The following is a 24,761-nucleotide window of genomic DNA, read 5'->3' on the forward strand; positions in this document are numbered from 1 at the left end:
TAAACGGCTTCATTTACCCAAATGCTGCTTCTCTGTGCTGCTCCATTTCTTTCAGGGGACCTTCTGGACCGGGACAAGTCTGCACTTCCACTTTCTACGTGAGGCCCTTTAGGGTTTGGAGACAGTTAACAACACATCCCGTCTTTCCTTAGCCTTTTCCTCTCCAAGAGAAACATACCTGATTTCCACTCCTATTTGTTAATGCCTGATTTTTTTTAAAGCATGTGGCTTGAGCCTGGCATGCTCTCTTTGAAAACTGTTTGTTCCCAGTTGTTATGGTCTGAGCATTGCGTCTACTAAAAAAAAAACAAAATATATTAGCTTTTTCTTCCCAAATTTATTGGGATTGTAGGGGTACTGACTGAAATATACTCCCCAGGACTCATCATCTGCTGCTCTTTTAAGAAAGAGCCCTGGTCCAGTGGCTCAGTTGGTTAGAGCAGTGGTCAGCAAACTCATTAGTCAACAGAGCCAAATATCAGCAGTACAACGATTGAAATTTCTTTTGAGAGCCAAATTTTTTAAACTTAAACTTCTTCTAATGCCACTTCTTCAAAATAGACTCGCCCAGGCCGTGGTATTTTGTGGAAGAGCCACACTCAAGGGGCCAAAGAGCCGCACGTGGCTCGCGAGCTGCAGTTTGCCACCACTGGGTTAGAGCATCATCCTGACACACCAAGATTGTGAGTTCATTCTCTAGTCGGGGCACATACAAGAAGCAACCATGAATGCATAAATAAGTGGAGCGACAAATCAATTTCTCTCTCTCTCTCTCTCTCTCTCTCTCTCTCTCTCTCTCTCTCTCTCTCTCTCAAAATCAATAAATAAAAAAGGATAGAAAGAAACGGCCCATTGGTATATTTCTGACATCTCACACATTCTCCAAGAATCCTCCAAGATTATAGTTTCCAAGGCCAAACCATTCCTGACATGTTCTCCTTTGGGCAGCCTCATATCTAGCTGCTGACATACAGTAAAAACCCAGAAGAATGAGCTGTTAGATAAACTGTGCACCTGCTCTGAGATGCACCGGGTGGAGGAGTCATGGAGCCAAGTGGTGCTTCCCAGGGTCACTGCCCGAGTGTAACCATCGTCTCAGGCAACACCGCTGAAGCGCCCTCTCTCTAACTTAGCAGTTAGCGTGTTGGGGCTGTTCTGTCAAAGACTTACTTGCCTCTTGTTACTCTTGCAAATAGCATAAAGGAAAGGTCAGATTTGTGTTTCCCTTCTTACTCCCATGATCAGTTTATATTTTTGTTGGAATTCTTCTTTCCTTCCTTCCTCCTCTTCTCTTTCCTTCCTTCCTCCTCTTCTCTTTCCTTCCTTTCCTCCCCCCTTCCCCTTCTCCTTCCCACCTCCCCTCCCTCCCTCCCTCCCTCCCTCCCTCCCTCCTTCCTTCCATGACCAGAAAATCTTTCTGTTAGCAAACCAGAGAATGACTTAATTGTGAAATAGGCAGCCTCATAGTCAGATATGTCACACTATGAAGGGGACTTTAAAGGCCAGAAGTAGCTTCCCCTCCCTGCTCTTCTATCACTCACTTCAGTAATAAGATCCTTTATGGCCCCCTGCCAAGCAGCCTAGCATGTGGACAGGAGCACAGGCTCTGGTCCCAGGTGCGTGGGTTTGAATCCTGGCTCTTCCTCTTATCAGCTGTGTGGCTTTGAGCATATTACCTCACTTCTCTGTGCTTCCGTTTCCTTAGGTTTAAAATGCGGATAGCGTTAGTACCTATTTCCAAAGGTTGCTATGAAGATTTAATGGTTAATTTATATTAAATGCTTGTAACAGTGCCTGGCATATAATCATTGCTCAATGAAGTTTGTCTGGTGTTGATGGAGTGAATTATGTAATTCGACACAAAGGGAAAATTTGTATGAATTACCACATATAACAAACAGAGCACAGATTTGAAAATTTATTTAAAGCGTTTCAGTTCTCTGACTAATCCCAACTAGAGTTTCATGCTGAAGGGGAAAAAAGCTTTTATGATTTTTTTTTAAATTCCCATTTAATAAAACAGTTTTTAGGAAAGCATATAATCAGTTTACTTTTATCTTTTTTTTAATGTGTATACGTGTGTGAAATATATCAAACAAAATTATAGAAGCTATAGCTACAGTTTAAATAAAAAATTGTTTAAATACCTGTATACTTGCCACCCAATTTCATAGAACATTACCATTATCCCTAGAACCTGCTATGTGCCCCATCCCGGTGGCCTCTGTCTCCTGCAGAAGTAACCAGATGGTAAATTTTGTGTTAATCATCTTGCTTTTTCCTCATGGTTTTACCACATATGGATGCACTGTTAGACATCATATTGTTTAGATTCACCTGCTTTTAAAAAAAAATTTTTTTTTCTGGTTAATCCTCACCTGAGGATATTTTTTCCCATTGATTTTTAGAGAGAGTAGAAGGGAGGGGAAGAGATAGAGAGAAACATCGATGAGAGAGAGACATCGATTGGTTGCCTCCTGCACACACCCCTTTGAGGCTGGGGCTCGAGCCTGCAACCGAGGTACCTGCCCTTGACCTTAATTTAACCCCAGACTCTTCAGTCTGTTGGCTGATGCTCTGACCATTGAGCCAAACCGCCAGGGCCAGATTCACCTGCTTTTAAAAACTATACCACAATTGCCCTGGCTGGTTTGGCTCAGTGGATAGAGCGTTGGTCTGAGGACTGAAAGGTCTTGGGATCGATTCTGGTTAAGGGCACATGCTGGGGTTGTGGGCTCGATCCCCAGTAGGGGGCGTGCGGGAGGCAGCTGATCAATGATTCTCTCTCATTGATGTTTCTCTCTCTCTCTCCCTCTTTCTTCCTCTCTGAAATCAATAAAAATATATTAACAAAAAAAAAACTATACCACAATTAACACTGAGTTTGGTGTCGGTATATTTGGACTCATTTCCAGCATCTTATTTTGTTCTTTATTTGTCCCACTTTTCTATGTTTTGCGCCCCACCCTCTTTTTTATTTTTATTTTATTTGAGGTCTGTTTTCCTCTTCTTTAGTTCCATTCTTCCCTTCCCATTGGTTTGGAAGACATGTATTTAACAAAGTAAAGTTAATATTTTACTCATTAACACAACCACCTTAAACACTCCTAAAGGAATTTCTTTGGAAATATGCAATTTACACGGAAAGGACTCTTGACATCAAAGTTAGTAGCTACAGCTTTTGATGCCTGGCTCTTACTAGTTCTTCCCTCTTGACAACATAGTAACCCTTTCTTCGGAAGAGCAGACAGAACAAAAGTGATACTTTTATGGGAAATACAAACCAGTTTAGCTGATTGGAGCCTTAAATATTACCTAAACTAGTATTTTTAAAACTTTTTTACTTAGTCCAACAGTAAGAAATAATGTTTTACTTAATACCCAATACACACATAAATACAGTTTGTAAAATTGAAACAGAAGTTTCATGAAAGAGTACATCCCGTAGTCTACTAGTATGTAGTATAATATGAGCCTTTCCATTCCATTCCTTCCTTTCATTAAAAAACAAACAAAAAACTTGTCCAAACCCATAAAAGTGATTGCACACCCATTAAGGGTGTACAATCCTTAAACAATGTAAAAAAACCCAGAACTAGCCTGAAGTCCCAATTTTACAGTGTAAGAAGCCAAAGCCCCGACTTATGACGTGGGTCTCCTCGAGTTGTACAGTAAGTGAAGAGTTGGGATCCAAATCTCTGAACTCTTAGAATCTCTGAGTCCACTTCTTCATTCACATATGTCAGCCAGACCAAAAGTCATACAGGATGGAGGAAATAGAAGCTGTTGGTGAGCTTTAATTGTGACATGGGAAATTAAGTCTTCCGATACCTCCTAGACATCTACGTTAGGCATTGCAGGGTAACCACTGCTTGCTGAACCCAACTCGTTGGTGGGACCACTTTCTGTTACCTCTGACCCTCACAACCACCCTGCACAATTGATATTATTATCCTTACTAGATGCCTGGTACATGAAAGTTCATGCACTGGAGGGGGGGGGTCCCTCAGCCTGGCCTGCCCCCTCTCACAGTCTGGGAGCCCTCAGGGGTGGGAGGCAACGCCCCATCACAGCTCTGCTGCTGCCACTGCCGGCAGCGCAAGCCTTGGCTGGCCCTGGTTACCTGAGCCTCGGGCAGCCCTGGGCAGCTGGGCAGCCGCCATCTGAGGCTTGCCTGCACCTCGGGCTGGCCCTGGGTGGCTGGGGGGCTGAGGGGACTGGGGGACTCCGGAGGTAGGCGCGCAGAGCGCCTGCCACCCGGGCGGGGCTGAGGGGACTGGGCACCGCCATCTTGTGGCTGTGGGTGCCAACATCTTTGAGGGCAGGGCAGTCAATTAGCATATCCCCTCCTTGTTGGCTGTGGACGTTGCCATCTTTGCGACAGTGTGAGGGTCAATTAGCATATTCCCTCTTCATTAGATAGGATTTTTTCAGCAAGGGAATGATGGCTCCGATAAATGATGTGCCTCCGTCATGTAGCTCATACGATGAGGACCTGGGCATAGCTGTCTGACCCCAAAGCTCATGAAGTTTCATGGCCTCACACTGACTCTTTAGAATTCTCGACTTGACTTGCTTATTACTATTCCTCTCCGAAAGAAGACAAAGCAACAAGAGGAATGTTGTCCAGGATGAATTTTAACCAATAAGGGAAACTAGTTGGTGACGTGTTTGTAGACTTGCTTGCTTATTCTCTCCCCCGTTAGCCGTTAGCTCCCAGAGCTCATGGGCACATTGTAGACTCACAGTGAATATTTATGGAATAGACAAACAAGGGCATTTAGTATGGAGGCAGGTCACATAGTGGCTGGGAGCACAGCCTCTGGTGAAAAACTGCCTGGGTTCAAAATTAGATGTCCTTTACAAGCTATTTGATGACGAGCAAGTCACTTCTCTGGCGCCTCAGTTTCCTGGGGATGCTAATGGTGCCTACCTCATATGCGGCTCTATGAGTTACTAAAGGAAAGCACTTATACCAGCGCCTGGCTCATAGGAAGTACTGTATGAGCACTGTGGTCTGAGGTTATGATGACAAAGCACGGGAATATTGGACCTCTGTCTCAGATTTTGGGAAAAACATGTCAGAATGTTTAGAGGTAAGCTGAGTATAATCAGATGGCTAGAGACTCAGAGAGACTGCCTTTCATGTGCAATTGGTGCTAAAATTGTGCTAAATAAATGAGGTAAAAAGCACATCTCTGTTTCATCATGAAAGAAATTTATTTCTGACTCAAAAAAAAAAAATCTTAGTCTAAAACAGATTTTAAGCAGATGGCCTATGAATATGTTAGTGCTTACTAAGCACCGACATGGATTCTTAAAGAATAAAATTTTTAGGAGACTGCCATAGATGCACTGGGTCTTATTTTTTAGGGAAACGTTTAGAAATTCTGGTTTAGAGAACAGCAGAGTGTTTGGATAAGTGTCTGAGGCCTTCCTGCAGATGCTCCTAGATCCAGGCCTCCATTTTCTCATTGGCACAACGTGCTTAATGACTGCAGCGGCCTCCTCGTGAGGGTCTGAGAACTAACAGATAAGGTGTGTGTAGCGCTGAGTAAGCAGGAGGCAGGTGTAAGCCCTGATGGCCAGACCTGAATAAGCAGGTAAGAAGGTGCAATAGAACGTGGAATAGTCAGAGGGTTCTCAGCTGTTTGCCTCTCACAAGCCCAGTCTCACATGCTCAGGTGAAAGGTGGGCATTTGCATTGCAGTTGTCAAAACAGATTCCTAAGGTCCCTTGACCACTGACAGGAGGCTGGGCCAGAAGACCCCTACAGAGGCAGCCTGAGGTCTGAGCGCCTGTTGCTTGCTTCTCTCTCCCTCCAGGGGCCTTCGTGGTGTGCTGGACCCCGGGCCTGGTGGTGCTGCTGCTGGATGGCCTGAACTGCAAGGAGTGCGGCCTGCAGCACGTGAAAAGGTGGTTCCTGCTGCTGGCCTTGCTCAACTCCCTCATGAACCCTGTCATCTACTCCTACAAGGACGAGGACATGTACAACACCATGAAGAAGATGATCTGCTGCTTCTCTCAGGAGAAGAACTCGGAGAGGCGGCCCTCCCGCATCACCTCCACGGTCCTCAGCAGGAGCGACACGGGCAGCCAGTACATGGAAGATGGTATCAGCCAAAGCACCGTCTGCAACAAGAGCAGCTCCTAAACCCGGTGCCCTCCGCCCACCCAGCCTGCACTGGGAGGAGAGCTGTTGAGCATGGTTGCCTGTCTCTAACAAAGCCCGTGTACAGTGTTATTTGAGGTCTTAATTAATCATTGCTAGATTTTTTTTTTTTTAAAAAAAGGAATTGTTTTACGTAGTTTAAAAGCCTGGGCAGTAAAGGGAGGACACCATGCATTTAGGGAAAATGCACAGAAAGAGGGGGGATCACACAGTGGATTCCTGCTTGCCGTCCTGTGAGCCGCCCGGAGCCCTGCTGGCCTGGACTCGCATTCTGGGCTCTGCCACCACCTTGTAGCCATTCTCATTGTGTTTAAAAGATGTTGGGAAAGGGCTAAGGCCACAATAAATAATACTGTTACTTGAGCCAGTTTATGTAGCTGCTTGGAAAGCCTAGATAATTCTTTGTGCATGCATTTACAATTTTTAAAAATGCTTCAGCAATGATATTCTTTTTGTTCAAAGAAACCATGGCCAGTAGCTAGGTATTCAGTAGGAATCTTAGAATAACACAACGGTAAGGGCTTCAGATTAAACTTGATTTTTAACTTAAAGAACATGCTGAGGAAAGGGATTTACTGTAAAGTTAATAACAAAAAAGGTCAACATTAAAAACTTCTCTTGAAGCAAAAAAAAAAAAAAAAAAAAAGTCCCGTTGTGGTCCTTTAATTATTGCATGAGTGTGTAAATGCATCTGTATATTCATACATTTCAAATTTGTATTTAAAGACATCAAGAACAGTGATGATGACATAAGTTCACTGGCCACCTAGACTTCCCAGTGTAGGGTTATAGCTGAAGAAATGACCTGTTGTGTTTGTTCTCAAAGAAAAGAGAAAGAGGTGAGTCATTTGAAACAGGCTGAAGGTATATTAGCAAGCGGGCTGAAGTCCTTCCATGTGGGATCAAACAGGAGATTGACTCAAGTCCTCATTTTCAGCTACCTCCATATCGTTGGTGGCTTGTCAGAGTTAGCAGGTGGAATAATTTTCACATCTCATATTTTGCCCACGGTTATGGACATGCATCTGGTTCTTGTCTTACTTGTGGACTGAATTTTGATGTGGGTCCTATTTAAAATGTTTCTTCTTCAAAGACCTCACTTAAGTAGGCAACATGAAAGGCAAGTCAGTAAGAAAAAGAAACTGTTTCATACACATAAGCTACTGACCAGAGTTTTCTGTGTAAAGCATTTAGAGTATATTCTGATTTTAAAGTAATAGTAACTTCAAGGCAGATATATAGTATTTATGTAGTTTGCAAAAGAAGTTTACATTTTTTTTTTGCTATTGTGATGTAACATTTATGTGCAAGAACTACTTGTAATAAAAGTATTTGAATAAAAGGGTTTGTCATGCTTTTAGATATAATGGCCTAAAATAGAGTGTTATGATTTGAAGGTATAGATTTCACAAACTCTGTGTAGTATGTGGGTCTATCTGAAGCTTATATCAAAGCTATCTATGAAATAAAATTTAAGAAAGAATCTCTTCTCCCTTTTTGAGGTGCATTATTGCTTTGTGTATTTTCTTTTTTTTAAAAAAATGTTTTTATAGATTTTCATGCCTACATGAGAGAGGAAGGGAGGGAGAGGGAAAGGAGGGAGAGAGAAAAACATGGATGTAAGAGAGAAACATCAGTCGGTTGCCTCCTGCATGTGCCCCAACTGGGAATCAAACCCATAACCTGGGTATGTGCCCTAACCGGGAATCGAACAATGACCCCTCAATGCACAGGACGACACCCAACCAACTGAGCCACACTGGGCAGGGCTGCTTTGTGTGTTTTCTAGGAAAATATAGTTTGTGGTAACTGTAGCACACATTTTATTGCAGAGGACAAATCACATTTGCCATGAAGTACATACCCTTTTTGTTTTGTTGTAAGCATTTTGAATCTACAGCTGGCCAAAGGGTGGGGAATTGAAATTGAATTTCAGTCCCCAAATAGCTACTAAGGGATCTTTAAAGGTTTTATTTTGAGGAAAACACCATTTTTAGTGCCCTGCAACAGAGTGTCATATTCAGAATGGTGTCTGGAGGGGATCCAAGTGTGAAAACTCATGGTGGAAATACATAGCTTTTGTTTCTATGCACACACATGTCTCAGATGGTGCAAGAGTAGAGAAGTCATGTATATTTGGAAATGTGATCACACGGCTCACCAAGAACACAGCAAACCCCTCTCTTGGGGAAAAAAAATAGAAAAAGAAGGTTTCTCCTCAAATTCTAGGACCCCAAGCTTAACTGCAAGTCATTGATCAGATGGTTCTAAAAATTTGATTTAAACCTTTCAGACCAGTTCTTTTTTAAAAATATTTTTATTGATTTAAGAGAGTAAAGGAGAGGGAGAGAGAGAAGCATCAATGATGAGAGAGAATCATTGATCAGCTGCCTCCTGCACGCCCCACACGGGGAATCAAACGTGCAGCCTGGGCATATACCCTGACTGGGAATCGAACCATGACCTCCTGGTTCATAGGTCGAGGCTCAACCATTGATCCTCACCGGCGGGCTCAAATCAGTTCTTGACTCAAAGCCTGGGCTCTTCCCCAGCCAAACAAGCTTTAATTTTCTTCAATTTTGTAGCGCTGTGCAAGGTGTTCTGATAAGTCCGTGTTAGAGGAGGATTAAGTCCATTGTGAAGGCTGCCTGCTAGGAAAGACAGGTTTTTGTGGGGGTGTTTTTGGAAGTAAATTGTTGAGATTTCTTGGTGAAATTGTTTTAAAAGTGGGTGGTAGACTTGGAGCCCTAATAGAACCTTTAGAAGCTCTACGCACTGGAACGATCATGGCGCCACGCTGCCCCCATTTGTGTAGTAATTCCAAATAAGAACGACACTAAATGTACGCCTCCATCAAAGCTCCAGTCTCCCTCACAGTCTGCACTTGGATGTGTTTGATAAATACTAAAAATCAAAATCTAGAAATGTCAATGCCCCTGCTTCACAGGTACTGAGCATGTGCACAGCCCATTGGTGGATGGCCCAGGACCAAGGACTGGAGGGAGTCAGCAGCACCTGCTTCAGGCTGGGGGTAGGGGGGGTGGGGGGCAGGTTTGTCTGCTGATGGCAGCCCACATAGACTACATACAGGGCATGCCCTGCCCCATGACTGTAGGCTAATTTCCTCATGAGGTTGAAAGTATTATGAGCTTATTAGCTCATTAATCCTCTAATTATTCAGGGAGGGGGGGCAATAAAAAATGCTTGGCCCTCTTTTTTAATTGAGTGAACAAGCATAATGAAAGTAAGCCCTGTAGACATGGGTGAAGGTGACTTAGCAACAAACTGAAGCCCTGTCAGTGCCTGGAGTAAAAGTAACCAAAGCATTATTCTACACACTGACGCCTCTCACCATCTACTAAAAAGGATGATGAAGAAGAAAAAAAAAATACCCAGAAACAGATCTGACTTCTGGGATGCTTAGCAGAGAATTCTATCCCCATGGTGGGCCACTAAATGTGATACTAAATTGAAAGCTTCAGGGCTCCTTCCAGTTTTACACATTGTCTTTCAGGCTTAGGCATTGGTTAGAGTCACTTAAAGACATGAAGAATTTTTAAAGGGAAGCTGCATTTTGTGTGAGGGGTGCTCTCCTGAGCACACCATATAATTTAAAATACTTATCAGTTAAGACCGGTTATCACAGAGGAATAATGTTAGGATAGAGATCCTGTTACTATATGTGTGTGTGTGTGTGTGTGCGGGGGAAGCTTGGAGGGGGTGCTAAGTCGACATTTAATTTTCATAGCATCCTCTCCAGTGCTGTGTAGAGTGTGCTGTTTCCCAAATCAGCAGATGGCAAATGACTAAAGGCAGTGGTTAGGGGTGTAGAGAGCTTTTTTATGTGTAACTTCTGAGCTAAAGGCTCATAGTACAAACAATAGCACAATGGTCACTGAAGATGCAGGTGAAGATTCCAGTACACACCGGTGGAGCATGTGCTTCATATCATGCTGTATAATGTGGCACCTCTGTGTGCCAGTCCATGAACATGGTTTGCAACCCACCGGGCCCGCCAGTTTTGGAATTTGCAGTTCTTGGACGTTTTTCAGAGAGTTTTATGAAGCAAAACTTTGTAAAATTTTTCTATATCAGCAACTTCAAGTTTGCGTAATTTAAGTTTCCATAAACTGCATCTGTACTGTATTTGTTATTAAAATTACACATTCTATGCACATTCTTTGTTAGCCATAAGGTTGTATTGAAGATAAAGTGGCGGGGGCCTATCACAAGCCCAGGTTACATCTTTGTGCATATTAGAAAATGGTATCTCTCCCTTAAGACACTCTACTTGCATCTAGTGGAAATCATCTAATACACTAATTGTGTTAGAACTTTACTGCTTCATTTCAGAAAATGGTGGTAATACATATGCATGGTATGACTGGCACACATAGACTTGTTCAGTTCATTCACACAAATGAGCATGAAAACCATCTTAAAGAAAGTACAAGATTAAGCCCTGGTTGGGTAGCTCAGTTGGTTGAAGCATCATCCAATGTGCCAGGGTTTCAGGTTCAATCCCCAGGACACATATAAGAACCAACCAATGAATACATAAATAACTGGAACAACAAATCAATGTTTCTCTCTCTCTCTCTCTCTCTCTCTCTCTCTCTCTCTCTCTCTCTCTCTCTCTCTCCCTCCCCCTTTTCTCTCTAAAAACATCAGTAAAAACATATCTTCAGGTAAGTATTAAAAGAAAATAATAATAATAAATAAAAAAACATATATACAAATAATCCAAGGGAAATAAAGTGAAAGGGAACTGAAACATGTATGGGTGTAGCCAACCTCAAGGTATCACCATGGGAGATGGCTGATATTGGTGTTACATTTTTTAGATCTGGTCTCTGTAGTATGTGGAGTTCTCCAAGCCTAGGGGAAGAAGAAAAGGAAGTCACATAAATGTGTGACCTTCTGGGTTAAAATCAGCTTGCAATCTATCGGTTGGGGGTCTGCAACTGCTTATCTAAATCAGGGTTGTGTTTTTCTTACTTAAATGGATGCCTGACCACCCGTTTGTATAAATTAGGAGATGGAACATATCACTCAGTCATCTGTTAGAAAAACAGAAAGCATGCTGGGTACTTGAAGCAAGAGGTATCTATAATAATAAAAGCGTATTATGCTAATTAGACTGAATGATCTTTCAGACGAAGCTGGGGCTGCAAGAGAAGCCCGGGTCCCAGGTGTCAGAGGGAAGCCCGGGTCCTGGGTGCCAGAGGGAAGCCGGTGCTGGCAGCCGGGGGAAGGAAGGCCTACTCTTACATGAATTTTGTGCATCAGGCGTCTAGTTTTAAATAAACAGTTAGGGGCTTGTTAAACAGTTGAAGAGGCTGGAAGAGAAAAGATAAGGGGAGCTCATAGTTAGTTCTCATATTTGCAGCTAACTTTCAGGGAAATATTGCTACACAGCTCAGGAACATCTGGAAACTGCCTCCTGAGACAGATGATTTGTGGAGGGACCCCCAGAGGCCACTGTACAATCTCTAATCTGCTGCTTCAGGAAGAATATGACAGCTTCACCCTAGCTGATTTGGCTCAGTGGATAGAGTGTTGGCCTGTGGACTGAAGGGTCCTGAGTTCGATTCTAGTCAAGGGCACATGCCGGGGTTGCGGGCTCAGACCCCAGTGAAGGGAGTGCAGGAGGCAGCCAATTGGTGATTCTCTCTTATCATTGATGTTTCTATCTCTCCTTCTCTCTTCCTCTGATATCAATAAAAATATATTTTTTTTAAAAAAAAGAATATGACAGCTTCTGCTTCCCTTCTGCCTTTCTCATCTCTCATAATCATCTGCCACGGAGATATTCTCAGGCTTTGTAGTCTAGGAAATATAGGGTGGGGCAAATGTAGGTTTACAGTTGTTTGTATGGAAAATAATACAATCATTAATAAGTAATAATACAAGAATAAACTGTGTTTTGCATACTCACAACTATAAACCAACTATTTTTGCCCAACCCTGTATAGTTCCCAGGCTTCCAACCTTTTAGATTCAGGGGAGAGCATAGAAAGGACCAGCAGACAGCTGACTGCCAGTAGCTAACTCAGCACATGGAAGGGAAGGGGTCTTCTTGGCTTCTGAGACTTTCCCTTCCTGAGATATGGGTCCTGTCAGTTCTTCTTGACTGAGAGTATAAGATAATATAGCTACTTCTAGAGTAAGGGGAGAAAATTCTCTTAAAAAAATTAAATGTTGGTGCATACAAGTTACAGGTTCTGCATGATTGCACATGGATCTTCTGAAGGCTGAATGGGAAAAATACAAGAAAGAACATAAGAGCATAGCTTGCATATTATTGACTATTCATTATCCAAACCTGTGATGTCAAAGTTAAGATTAGAGCATGAGAAACAAAATATTTGTGGTCACAGTTGATATACAACCATGGCAAAGTTAGCTCTACTTAATTTTCCCTTCAGGTCCAGATGATGAGTAGAAGAGGAGTAATGAGTGAGCCAAAGTAGGCCTCAAATTCCATGTGTGAAGGCATTCAAAAGTCAGACTTGAGTGTTCTATGGTCTGAAAGATGCAATAGATTAACCCTTTTCTAGAGTGGAACAATAATAGATCTAAGTTTCAGAATTTGTGGTTTGTTGGGGGAAAGTAACACTAAAGTTTTTTCTTCTGATAGAAATAAGAACCTGAGCCATGACTGGTGGGGTTCAGTTGGTTGAATGTAGTCCCATGCACAGAAAGGTTGCAGAGTTTGATTTCTGGTCAGGGCACATGCTCAAGTTGCAGGTTCCATCCCTGGTCCAGGTGCATGATGTTTCTCTCTCGCATCAATGTTTCTCTTTCTCTCCCTCTCCCTTCCTCTCTCTCTAAAATCAATAAAAAGATATTTTTAAAAAATAAATAAGTGAAAAGAACTAAGAACTCCATATAATTAAGTGAAAAAGTAGAGAGGGACCAAAGATGGTGGCCAACAGGACAGTAGTGAGGGAGAGTATGAGTGAGTGAGGGAATAAAAGGGGAGTATGTGGACGTGGTGTGTGTGTGTGTGTGTGTGTGTGTGTGTGTGTGTGTGTGTGTGTGAGAGAGAGAGAGAGAGAGAGAGAGAGAGAGAGAGAGAGACAGTTAGATCCTGAAGAACTTTCAGGGGCTGATGGACCAGGCTTTCCTAGATGGGGAGCCGCTGCTACTGCTACACTCACTCCCAGATGGTTGGCGGTAGCACAGAAACCATGCCATCTAGAAGGGGAGAGCTGCTGTAACTAGGAGCCCAGCCTCACCACCACCCAGACTGGCCTCATATGCCACCCTGGACCCTACAGACACTCTGGCTAAAGACCTGCTACCTCAGCTGCAGACCCACAGACACTGGAACTCCAGCCTCCCCAGCTGCAGGCTCCTGTGAGTTCCAGAGCACACTCCCCTTCCACCCACCGTGGCTTTGGCCCCTGTCCCAGGCCCCATGCATCCCAGTGACTGGGACCCCCAGGAGTATTGGACTGCATGACCCTCCCACTACGCCCTCTACTTTGACCCTGAGCCCCACCACTGTGCAAACCTCTCGCCAAGACCCCCGCTTCAGCACTGAGCCCCACCAAGCCTGCCATTTCAACCCCAGGCCCCATGAATCCCAGCACCTGGACCCTCCAGGGAGTCTCAGAGAATACAACCCTCCTGCCAAGCTCACTGCTGCAGCCAGAGGCCCCATGCAACTTGGCACCTAGATCCTTCAGTGAGAGCAAAAATGGGGAGACAAAGAAACAATCCCCAAAGGAAAGAAAAGGAAAAGTCACCAGGAAAGGTACTAAAATGAAACAGAGGAATGCAATATGTCAGAAAAAGAATTCAGAGTAAGGCTCATACAGTTTCTAAACCAGCTGGATGAGAAAATCAACAACTTATGTAAGAATCAAGAGTAATAAAGAATGATATAGCTACAAGAAAAAACACAATGGAAGGTTTCAACAGTAGACTAGAAGAAGCTGAGGACTGAATTAGCAAATCAGAAGGCAGGACAGAAAACATACCCAATCTGAACAGCAATTGGAGAAAAAAATTAAAAAGCAGGAGGAGAGCCTAAGGGAGCTGTGGGACAACATGAAACAAAGTAACATATGTATAATAGGGGTGCCAGAATGACAAGTTGAGGAGCAAGGATTTGGGGAAGGAAAAAGGTCACACAAGCACAGAGTCCCAAACAAGAGGAACCCAAAAGACCCATACCAAGACACATCGTAATTACAATGGCAAATATTAATGACAAAGAGAGAATCTTAAGGGCTGTAAGAGAGAGACAGAGAGTTATCTAAAAGGGCTCTCCCATTAGATTATCAAATGATTTTTCAACAAAAACACATCAGGCCAGAAAGGAATGGAAGGAAGTATACAAAGTGATGCAAAGCAAGAAACTGAATCCAAGAATACTCTATCCAGTAAGGCTATCATCATTTGAAATTGAAGGGGAAATCAGGAGCTTCACAGACAAAAAATAAAAATAAAAAAATAAGGCTAAGCGAGTTTATCACTACCAATCCAGCAAAGCAAGAAATGCCAAAGGGACTGTTGTAAAAAGAAGAAATAGAAAGGGAAAAAGGAACACAGGCACAAAAAATAAAAATGGCTACAAACAAGTACCTATCAGTAATAACCTTAAATGTAAATGGACTAAATGCTCCAATCAAGACATAGAGTGGCTGAATGGATAAGAAAACATTATATATATATATATATATACATATATATATATATATATATATATATATATATATATATATATATATATATACTGTCTACAAGAGACCCAACTCACAACAAAGGACTCACACAGACTGAAAGTGAAGGGATGAAAAAATATCTTTCAGGCAAATGGAAATGAAAAAAAAAAAAAAAAAAGCTGGGGTAGCAATACTTATATGTGACAAAATAGACCTCAAAGTGAAGGCCATAAAAAGATGTAAGGAAGGCAACTTCATAATACTAAAGGGATCAATACAACAAGAGAATATAATTCTGGTAAATGTATATGCACCAAATGCAGGAGCACCCAAATACATTAAAAAAAAAAAAAACTTTTGGAAGATATCAAGGGAGAGGTCAACAGAAACACAATCATAGTAGGGGACTTTAATACCCCATTGGCATCACTGAATAAATCCTCTAAACAAAAATTAGCAAAAAAAAACCACACATCAATCCTAAATGATTCACTAAATCAGAGGAAATTAATTTACATCTTCAGAACATTTCACCCTAAAGCTACAAAATATACGTTCTTCTCAAGTGCACATGAGACATTCTCTAAGACAGAACACATATTGGGTCACAGGCAAAGTCTCTCCAAATTCAAGAAGATTGAAATCAGATCAAGAATCTTCTCAGATCACAATGGCATAATATTAGAAATAAACTACAATAAAAACAATAAAAAAATTCAAACACTTAGAGGCTAAATAGCATGCTATTGAATAATGACTGGGTTACCAAAGAGATCAAAGAAGAAATTAGCAATATCCTGGAAGCAAATGACAATGAAAACACAACAATCCAAAATCTATGGGACACAGTGAAAACAGTCCTGAGAGGGAAATTCATAGCAATACAGGCATACCTGAAAGAAAAGAAAGAAAGAAAGAAAGAAAGAAAGAAAGAAAGAAAGAAAGAAAGAAAGAAAGAAAGAAAGAGAGAGAAGAAAGAAAGAAAGAAAGAAAGAAAGAAAGAAAGAAGAAAAAGGAAGGAAGGGGGAGAGAGAGAAAGAGAGAGAGAGGAAGAAAGGAAGGAAGGAAGGGAGGAAGGAAGGAAGGGAGGAAGGAAGAAAGACTGGTAATAAATTATCTAACTCTACAACTTAAAGAATTAGAAAGAGAACGACAAGAAAAGCCCAGAGTGGGCAGAAGGAAGGAGATAATAAAGATCAGAGCAGAAATAAATGACATAGAGACCAAACAACAATACAAAAGATCAATAAAACCAAGAGCTGGTTCTTTGAAAGGATAAAAAGATTGATGAACCTCTAGCCAGGCTCACCAAGAAGCAAAGAGAGAGGAGCCAAATGAACAAAATCAGAAATGAAAGAGACAAAATAACAACCGACGCCACAGAAATACAAAGGATTGTAAGAAAATACTATGAACAACTTTATTCCAACGAACTGGTCAACCTAGAAGAAATGGACATATTCCTAGAAAAATACAACCTTCCAAAACTCAATCAGGAAGAATAAAAAAAAAATCTGAATATGCTAATAACTAAGGAGAAAATTGAAGCAGTAATCAAAAAAAATTCCAGCAAACAAAAGCCCTGGCCAGACAGCTTCACAGGGGAGTTTTACCAAACATTCAAAGAAAAACTAAAACCTATCCTCCTCAGTGTATTCCAAAAAATCCAAGAGGAAGGAACACTTCCAAGCTCTTTCTATGAAGCCACCATTATCCTAATCCCAAAACCAAATAAAGACAACACAATGAAAGAGAATTATAGGCCAATATCCCTCATGAACATAGATGCCAAAATCCTCAACAAAATCCTAGCATATTGGATCCAGCATTACATTAGAAAGATCATACAACATGACCAAGTGGAATTTATTCTGGGAATGCAAGGAAGGTACAATATCCACAAATCAATAAACATGATACATCACATAAACAAATTGAGAGATAAAAATCACATAATCATATCAAATGATGCAGATAAAGCATTTGATAAAATCCAACACCCTTTCTTGATAAAAACTCTCAGCAAAGTGGGAATAGAGGGATCATACCTCAACATAATAAAAGCCTTATATGACAAACCTACAGGCAACATCATACTCATGGGCAAAAACTAAAACCATTTCCCCTAAGAACAGGAACAAGACAGGGATGCCCACTCTCACCACTCCTGTTCGACATAGTCCTGGAAGTACTAGCCATATCAATCAGACAAGAAGAAGAAATAAAAGGCATCCAAATTGGAAAAGAAGAAGTAAAATTGCCATTATTCACAGATGACATGATATTGTACATAGAAAACCCTAAAGACTCCATCAAAAAACTACTAGACTTAATAAATGAATTCAGCAATGTATCAGGATACAAAATTAACACCCAGAAATCTATGGCTTTTTTATACACCAATAATGAACTCATAGAAAGAAAAACAAAACAATCTCATTTACCATTGCACCAAAAAAATTAAGATATCTAGGAATAAACTTAAATAAGGAGATAAAAGACGTGTATTCAGAAACCTATAAGACATTGAAAAAAGAGATAGAGGAAGATATAAACAAATGGAAAAATATACTGTGTTCATAGATTGATAGAATCAACATCATTAAAATGTCCATACTATCCAAAGCAATTTATAGATTTAATGCAATCCCCATTAAAATACCAATGGCATACTTCAAAGACCTAGAACAAACTCTCCAAAAATTCATATGGATATACATAGCCACAGCAATCCTGATAAAAAAGAACAAAGTTAGATATCAAGCTATATTACAAAGCCACTGTTCTCAAAACTGCCTGGTACTGGCACAAGAACAGACATATAGACCAATGGAACAGAACAGAGAACCCAGAAATTGATCCAAGCCATTATGCTCAATTAATATTTGACAAAGGAGGCAAAGGCATACAGTCTCTTCAATAAATGGTGTTGGGAAAATTGGACAATACATGCAAAAAATGAAACTAGACCACCAACTTACACCATACACAAAAATAAACTCAAAATGGATAAAGGACTTAAACATAAGATGGGAAACCATAAAAATCTTAGAGGAATCTACAGACAGCAAAATATCAGACATATGTCGTAGCAATATCTTTACTGATACAGCTCCTAGGACAATAGAAACTAAGGAGAATATAAACAAATGGGACTACATCAAAATAAAAGGCTTCTGCACAGCAAAGGAAACCATCAACAAAACATCAAGAAAGCCCACTGTATGGGAGAACATATTTGCCAATGTTATCTCCGATAAGGGCTTAATCTCCAAAATTTACCAGGAAATCATACAACTTAACAAAAGGAAGATAAACAATCCAATCAAAAAATGGGCCAAGGACCTAAATAGACACTTTTCGAAAGAGGACATACAGAAGGCCAAGACACATAATGAAAACATGCTCAAACTCACTAATCATCCGAGAGATGCAAATCAAAACGACAATGAGGTACCATCTCCCATCTGTCAGAATGGCTATCATCAACAAATCAACAAACGACAAGTGCTGGCGAGGATGTGGAGAAAAAGGAATCTCGTGCACGGCTGGTGGGAATGTAGACTGGTATAGCACTGTGGATAACAGTATGAAGTTTCCTCAAAAAAACTAAAAATGGAACTCCCATTTGACCCAGTGATCCCACTTCTAGGAATATATCCCAAGAAATCAGAAACACCAGTCAGAAAGGATATATGAACCCCTATGTTCATAGCAGCACAATTTACCATAGCTAAGATTTGGAAACAGATCAAGTGCCCATCAGCAGATGAGTGGATTAGAAAACTGTGGTACAGCTACACAATGGAATACTATGCTGCAGTAAAAAAGAAGGAACTCTTACCATTCACTACAGAATGGATGGACATGGCAAGCATTCTGCTAAGCAAAATAAGCCAGTCACAGAAAGATAAATATCACATGATCTTACTCATTTGTGGAACATAATGAGCAACATAAGTTGATGAACAAAAATAGATCCAGAGATAGATCGAACAGACCGTCAAACCTCAGAGGGAAGGCAGGGGAGGCAGGGGGATAAGAGATCAACCAAAGGATTTGTATGCATGCATATAAGCATAACCAATGGACACAGACACTAGGGGGGTGAGGGCATGTGCTGGGGGAGTGGAGATGGCCGGGAAGAGGTCAATGGGGGAAAAAGGAGACATAAGTAATATTTTAATCAATAAAGAATTAAAAATAAAAGAAAAAGTAGAAGAGCACTAGCTGGTTTTGCTCAGTGGATAGAGCATCGGCCTGCAGACTGAAAAGTCCTGGGTTTGATTCTAGTCAAAGGCACATGCCTGGATTGCATCCTTGATCCCCAGTAAGGGGCGTGCAGGAGGTAGCCAATCAATGATTCTCGCTCATCATTGATGTTTCTATCTCTCTCGCCCTCTCCCTTTCTCTCTGAAATCAATAAAAATATGGTGTTTTTTTTTTAATAAAGAAAAGTAATTTTTCAAAAAGTAGAAGAAATAAGGGCCTGATTTATCTATCCTTGTAATGTAGGGATTATCTTAATTTTACAGTTGAGGAAACTGAAGTCCATAATATTGAATGAGTATTTACTAGTATGTGACTAAATCAAAGATCACACTTAGGTAGCTTCTTCTTTACCATGAGAAAGTTCCCTAATAATTTTACATAACTTAAGATTTCAAAAAGTCAATGTTTACTAATAATAGTTTTGGGGATTAAGAATGTTTGTGCTCTTTGAACAATTCGACTCCTGAGAACATATGCTAACGCAGTGTTCTAAATTAGGCAAAGGTGGTCGGGAAGGTGGTCAAAACACCATGATTTATAACTGGAAACTTCTAAACAATGTAAACACTCAGCGCACAATAAATGCAAGCACTGTCAAACCCATGACTCTGGAGTCAAGCTGCCTTGATTCAGATCTCAGCTCTTCCCCTCGCTGGCTGTGCGATGCTGGCAAGGTCCTCTGCGCCTTAGCTTTGCGCCTATAAAATGGGGACAGAACTCTGCCTCTCTCGTAGGGTTGCTGTGGAGAGTAAGTGATGTATGCCGAGCCCTTAAAACAGTGCCGGGCACCGTGTATGTGCAGTTACTGTTATTGACAGGATGCAATTTAAAATTATGGGCATGGATAATCTAATAATATCTAAAAACCTATATGATGTACAAATCAACTTGCTGATGGATTGGATATGGTAGCAAGAGAGGTGTCTTACAGTCATTCCCAGGGTTTTGGTCCAAACTACCACAAAAGTGAAATTCCTTTCTACTGAGATAGAGAAGGTGGAAAGCCGACAGATCTGAGGTGGGGGATGGGAGCCCGGCATTCTGGGTGGGGAAGCCTGGTTGGCTTAAACAACAGAAATTTACTTCTCAGAGTTCTGGAGGCTGGAAGTCTGAGATCAGAGTGCCAGCAAGGTTGGTTTTCTGATGAGGGCTCTCTTCTCGGCTTGCAGATGGCCGATTTCTTGCTACGCCTTCACATGGCAGAGGGAGAGGAGGGAAGAGGAAGGGAAAGAAGGACTTCTGATTCAGTGTGCCATTTGCTGTTGCAGAGACAGGGCCAGGTGGAGATGTCGAGAGGCAGCTGGATAAACAAATCTGCAGCTCAGGGGAGAGGGGCAGGCAGAGGCATTTAACTTGGAGTCAGCAGTATGGGAATGGTATTTAAAGCCACGAGGCTAGCCTAAGTCACGTGGACAGTCAGGGTAGAGATAATAATACGTCTGAGAACTGACCCCGAGCATTTGTAACGTCTGAGGTAGAGAAATGAGGAGTCAGTTGAGGAGACAGAAGGAGCAGCCTGTGGTGTAAGAAGAGAACCAAGGCTCGGAGGAGACTGGAGTGATCAGCTGTGTCAAAGGCCGAAACTTGAGGCTTGAGAATGACAGCTGACTTGGCGGGGAGGTTTTCGGTGAGGTTGACAAAGCTGTCTCAGTGCCGTGGTGGGGATGAAAGCCTGATCGGAGGGGGTTCAAGTGAGACCAGGAGAGACTTGGAGACTGTGAGGACTAGCTATTTTTAAACTGTTTTATTTTCCTAAAAGGGGACCAGAGAAATGGGGTAGTAGATAGAGGGGCCTGTGAGGCCAAGGTGGGGGGGGGGGGTATTTCTTTTAAAAATAGATATTTTCATTGATTTTTAGAGAGAGAGAAGGAAGAGGGATAGAGAGATAGAAACATCAATGATGAGAGAATCATTGATCGGCTGCCTCCTGCACGCCCCACACCAGGGATCAAGCCTGCAACCAGGAACCAGGGCATGTGCCTGACTGGGAACCGGTGACCTCTTGGTTCATAGGTCGATGCTCAACCGTGGAGCCACACCAGCTGGGCGGGATTTATTTCAAGATCAGAATCATTGCAGCGTATTAGCAGTCGGTGGGAAGGATCCAGCAGAGAGGGAGTAAGTGGGGATCAGGAGCCATGGGGCTCAGTCCGGAAGGAGTGGGGCTTCGGCAGCAGAGACCATCACATCCACAGCAAGAGGAGGGAAGGCAGGCATGCACGCAGGGCGCTGGAAGATGTGCTTATGGGGTGTGTTTACTGTTGTCTCCTGTCTCATTCCTGAGTGAGTGCTTCAGATTCTTACCAACTGATAAGGCGAGAGGAGCTGGAGGTTTGAGGAGAGAGAAGGAGGTGAAGAATCAGGGGGCCTGGGAGAGCTGGTGGACCAGGGGGCTGAGTGGGGCTGCCAGACCAAAGCCCATCCTGGAGGCCGGTGAGCACCGACTTGGGACATTTCTGAAAATTCATGTTTTTCTGCAGCCTGTCTCGCTGCCTGGCTGCAGTCGAGGTGCAGACAGAGAGTGGAATTGTTTGTCAAACAGTGTCTGGGCTCCTTCCCAACCAATTAAATCAGAAATCTCTAGGACCCATCCCCCAGTGGGCATATCCGAAGTGCTCGCCCGTGCAGCCGGGGTTCAGAACCATGGATTAAATAAAGCTAAAGGTGAGGGGAGGGTCCCCAGAAGAGCTGGAGATCCAGGACACCTGCTGTGAAAAATTCAGTGTCTATTAAATTAGCTAAACGTGGGCTGTCGATTTAACCGAGCAAAGGAGCCCAAGAGGAGAAACTAGCATTGATTGAGTGGCTGCTCTGGGTTAGAAACTGTGCTGTGAACGTTATGTACTTAGCCCCGAATAAAATGAGAATTATAACCTCTGCTTTAGAGGAAATAAGCTGAGACCCAGACAGGCGATGTGAGTTGCCCTCAGCTCCACCACTAACCAGTAACAGAGCCAGGATTTAGATCCAGAACCAACTTATTCTTAAGATTTTGTGAAAGACGTGGCACTTGAGCTGTGTGTTAAAGGTGCAGTGGGGTTTTGATTTTGGAGATTCAAGAGGGCGAGGGATGCTCTGAGAAGAAAGGTCTGGGGGACGAGAAAGAACATGATGAATGCAAGGAATATTCAGGGGGCAGGATGCCTCTCGTGGCCAGGTGGGATGAAGTAAATGAAGGAACAAATGATTCAACCCACCAACCAACAGCGGGGCTGCCTGCCAATATACGTGGGGCCCGAGGAAGCTACATTGCCAAACTGCTAAGCCAACGCCCCCTGTGTTGTTTGTACAATTCCTTATTTTTCAGAAATGATAGCTCTTGGGCTCCACTGAGATAAAAGATGGCCTCTGAGCATAATCTCATGATCATCAGTCACCGCGGCCAGGGAGCTATATGTGTCCACAGAATCTTAGCATCTATATTTCTCTAGCTTTAATCTCAGGGTCGATATCCCCACGTAGCACTGCTCATAATAAATAGCCAGTAGTAAATGATAAAGTAGGCTACTGTGTTTTATTTTATTTGGCTTTCAAGCCAATCAATTTTATAGCCGTCTGTCTGTTTGAGTGCTGAAAAAATACACACACTCTGGAGACAGCAAAGAGTGATATGAAAACATGACAAAATGAATCTCTATCTCCCCACTTCCCCCGTGGAAAGAGGCCCTAAGTAGACTGTTGATTATGCATCTAATAAGGTGACTGCTCCTGAAATGGCCCTTTTGATTGGTTTGCAAGTAACTCTACTTTATGCCTCTTTGGCTGCTCAGACCCACCTGTGGGATGAACACAGCAATAACATCAGTTTGATTGCCTTCTCACAGAGATCTTTTTGCTTTGTTTTTACTTTAAGGATAGGGAAAACCATAATTCCTGAAATAGTAGCAAAATGAGAGAGAGATATATACGAAAAATAAACTAGCACCTCTCCTCAACAGCAGTGCTGATTAGAGAGCTGGATCTTCCGTCTCGGCCTCGTTATTCCTTTTTGGGAAATAGATGTGGTCCAAATAAGGTGGGAAAGTCGCCTGCCTGTCCTGTAATAGAAAGCCTACACTTGCGAGTTTTTGTTTATTGGGGAAAAAGTATAAATCATCCAGTCAAAAAGTACGCAATGAATTCAACATAGAAGGTAGCTTTCAAGTATGATTGTTGTCTGAGTTTCCATTTCTGACCGAGAAAGTCTTTTTAGTTCAAGTAATTCATTAATGCAGCCAGCCCTACTCATTCATTCACTGAGCAAACTTTTGTAGAGTGTCCACCCTGAGCCAGACAGTGTGCTGGGCACTGAAAATAAGACCAAGGAAAATAAGACGGACCGTGAGCTCAAAAAGACCTTACAGTAGTAACTAGGGCTCTTCCAGCAGATATTCATGGGGCAAGAAAGAGGCTAATATTCAGGGGTTGCCCACACTGTCCAAATGCACGACCAGATTTATGACTGCCCAGGAGTGCCGCTTGGGTTGCCTTTGTATAATCTGCAGGGTCTGGTGTAAAATTTACTACTGCTGTGGGACCAACTGGAATTTCCCTAAGAACGAATGGCCACAAGGGTATTTGCATCTGAAGTGCATATTTTACAGAGATTATGTGAATTCGTTATAGGCATACATTTTTTTAAAAATTACTGCTATTATAGGTGCATTTCTTGATTTTTATTTCCTTTATTATTTTTTAATTATTAAAATTCACTTGATTCCCCTGCAGAAGTCTATGCAGAAAGGCAAAAGATGTTTTGCTAGAGAGGAAGAGTTCGTGGGACTGGGAGGGCGAGGGCAGGTGCCACCTGGACTGCTAAGGGGCTTGCTGTCGTCACACGGAGGGCATTCCAAAGTTAAATACAGACTCCAGCGCCATAAAGGATACGGCTCCATGGCTTCCAGACGCCACATTATCTTGGTTGCCACCTCTCAGCCTCTTTTGCTGGTTTTGTTCTTCTCCCTGGCTGCAGCTGCTGGAGGGTTCCGCCACTGGCCCAGTTCTCTCTTCCATCTAGCTTCACTCTCTTGGTCATCTCATCAAGTCACGTGGCTCTGAATACCATCTATCTGCTGACAACTCCAAAATTTCTGCCTATGGCCAAGACCTCTCTCTTGCTCTCAAACTCTAAACTTATATAGAAAAGTCCCACCCTAGCCGTTTTGACTCAGTGGGTAGAGCTTTGGCCTGCAGACTAAAGGGTCCCGGGTTCAATGCTGGTCAAGGGCATATGCCTGGGTTATGGGCTTGAGCCCCAGTGGAAGGCATGCAGGAGGCAGCTAATCAATGATTCTCTCTCATAGCTGATGTTTCTATCCCTCTCTCCCTCTTCCTTCCTCTCTTTAATTAATACAAATATATATTTTTAAAAAGAAAATTCCCCTTGAATATCTAGTATTTATTCCTTCCCACCTCAAACCCACTCTGCTCATAGCCCTGCCCATCTCAGTTGATGGTAACGCAATCCTCCAGTTTGCTTAGGTCACCGTGTTAGTGTCTTCCTTCACTTGTCTTTTCCTCACACCCCACATGCAATCAGCCGACAGATTCCCTTAGCTCTTTTCAATGTAAAAGCAGAATCCAACTATCAGCTCCAGCGGTGCCTCCTGGTCTGAGCTACCTTCATCTCCTGCTCGCATTCCTACATACCATCTGATTGGTCT

At 42.3% G+C, this 24,761-nt stretch overlaps 1 protein-coding gene across 1 annotated transcript in view; it reads left to right on the forward strand.

Annotated features, from left to right (window-relative positions):
• Positions 1–7,539, forward strand: part of LPAR3 (lysophosphatidic acid receptor 3) — a 56,419-nt gene extending 48,880 nt beyond the window's left edge. The window contains 1 exon segment of the mRNA XM_079777769.1: positions 5,826–7,539. Coding sequence (XP_079633895.1) covers positions 5,826–6,154 — 329 coding nt within the window. The 3' untranslated portion in view covers positions 6,155–7,539.
• The last annotated feature ends 17,222 nt before the right edge of the window (positions 7,540–24,761 follow it).

Source organism: Cnephaeus nilssonii (genome assembly GCF_951640355.1).
Source record: "Cnephaeus nilssonii genome assembly, chromosome: 7".
In the NCBI taxonomy this organism is placed as follows: Eukaryota; Metazoa; Chordata; class Mammalia; order Chiroptera; family Vespertilionidae; genus Cnephaeus; species Cnephaeus nilssonii.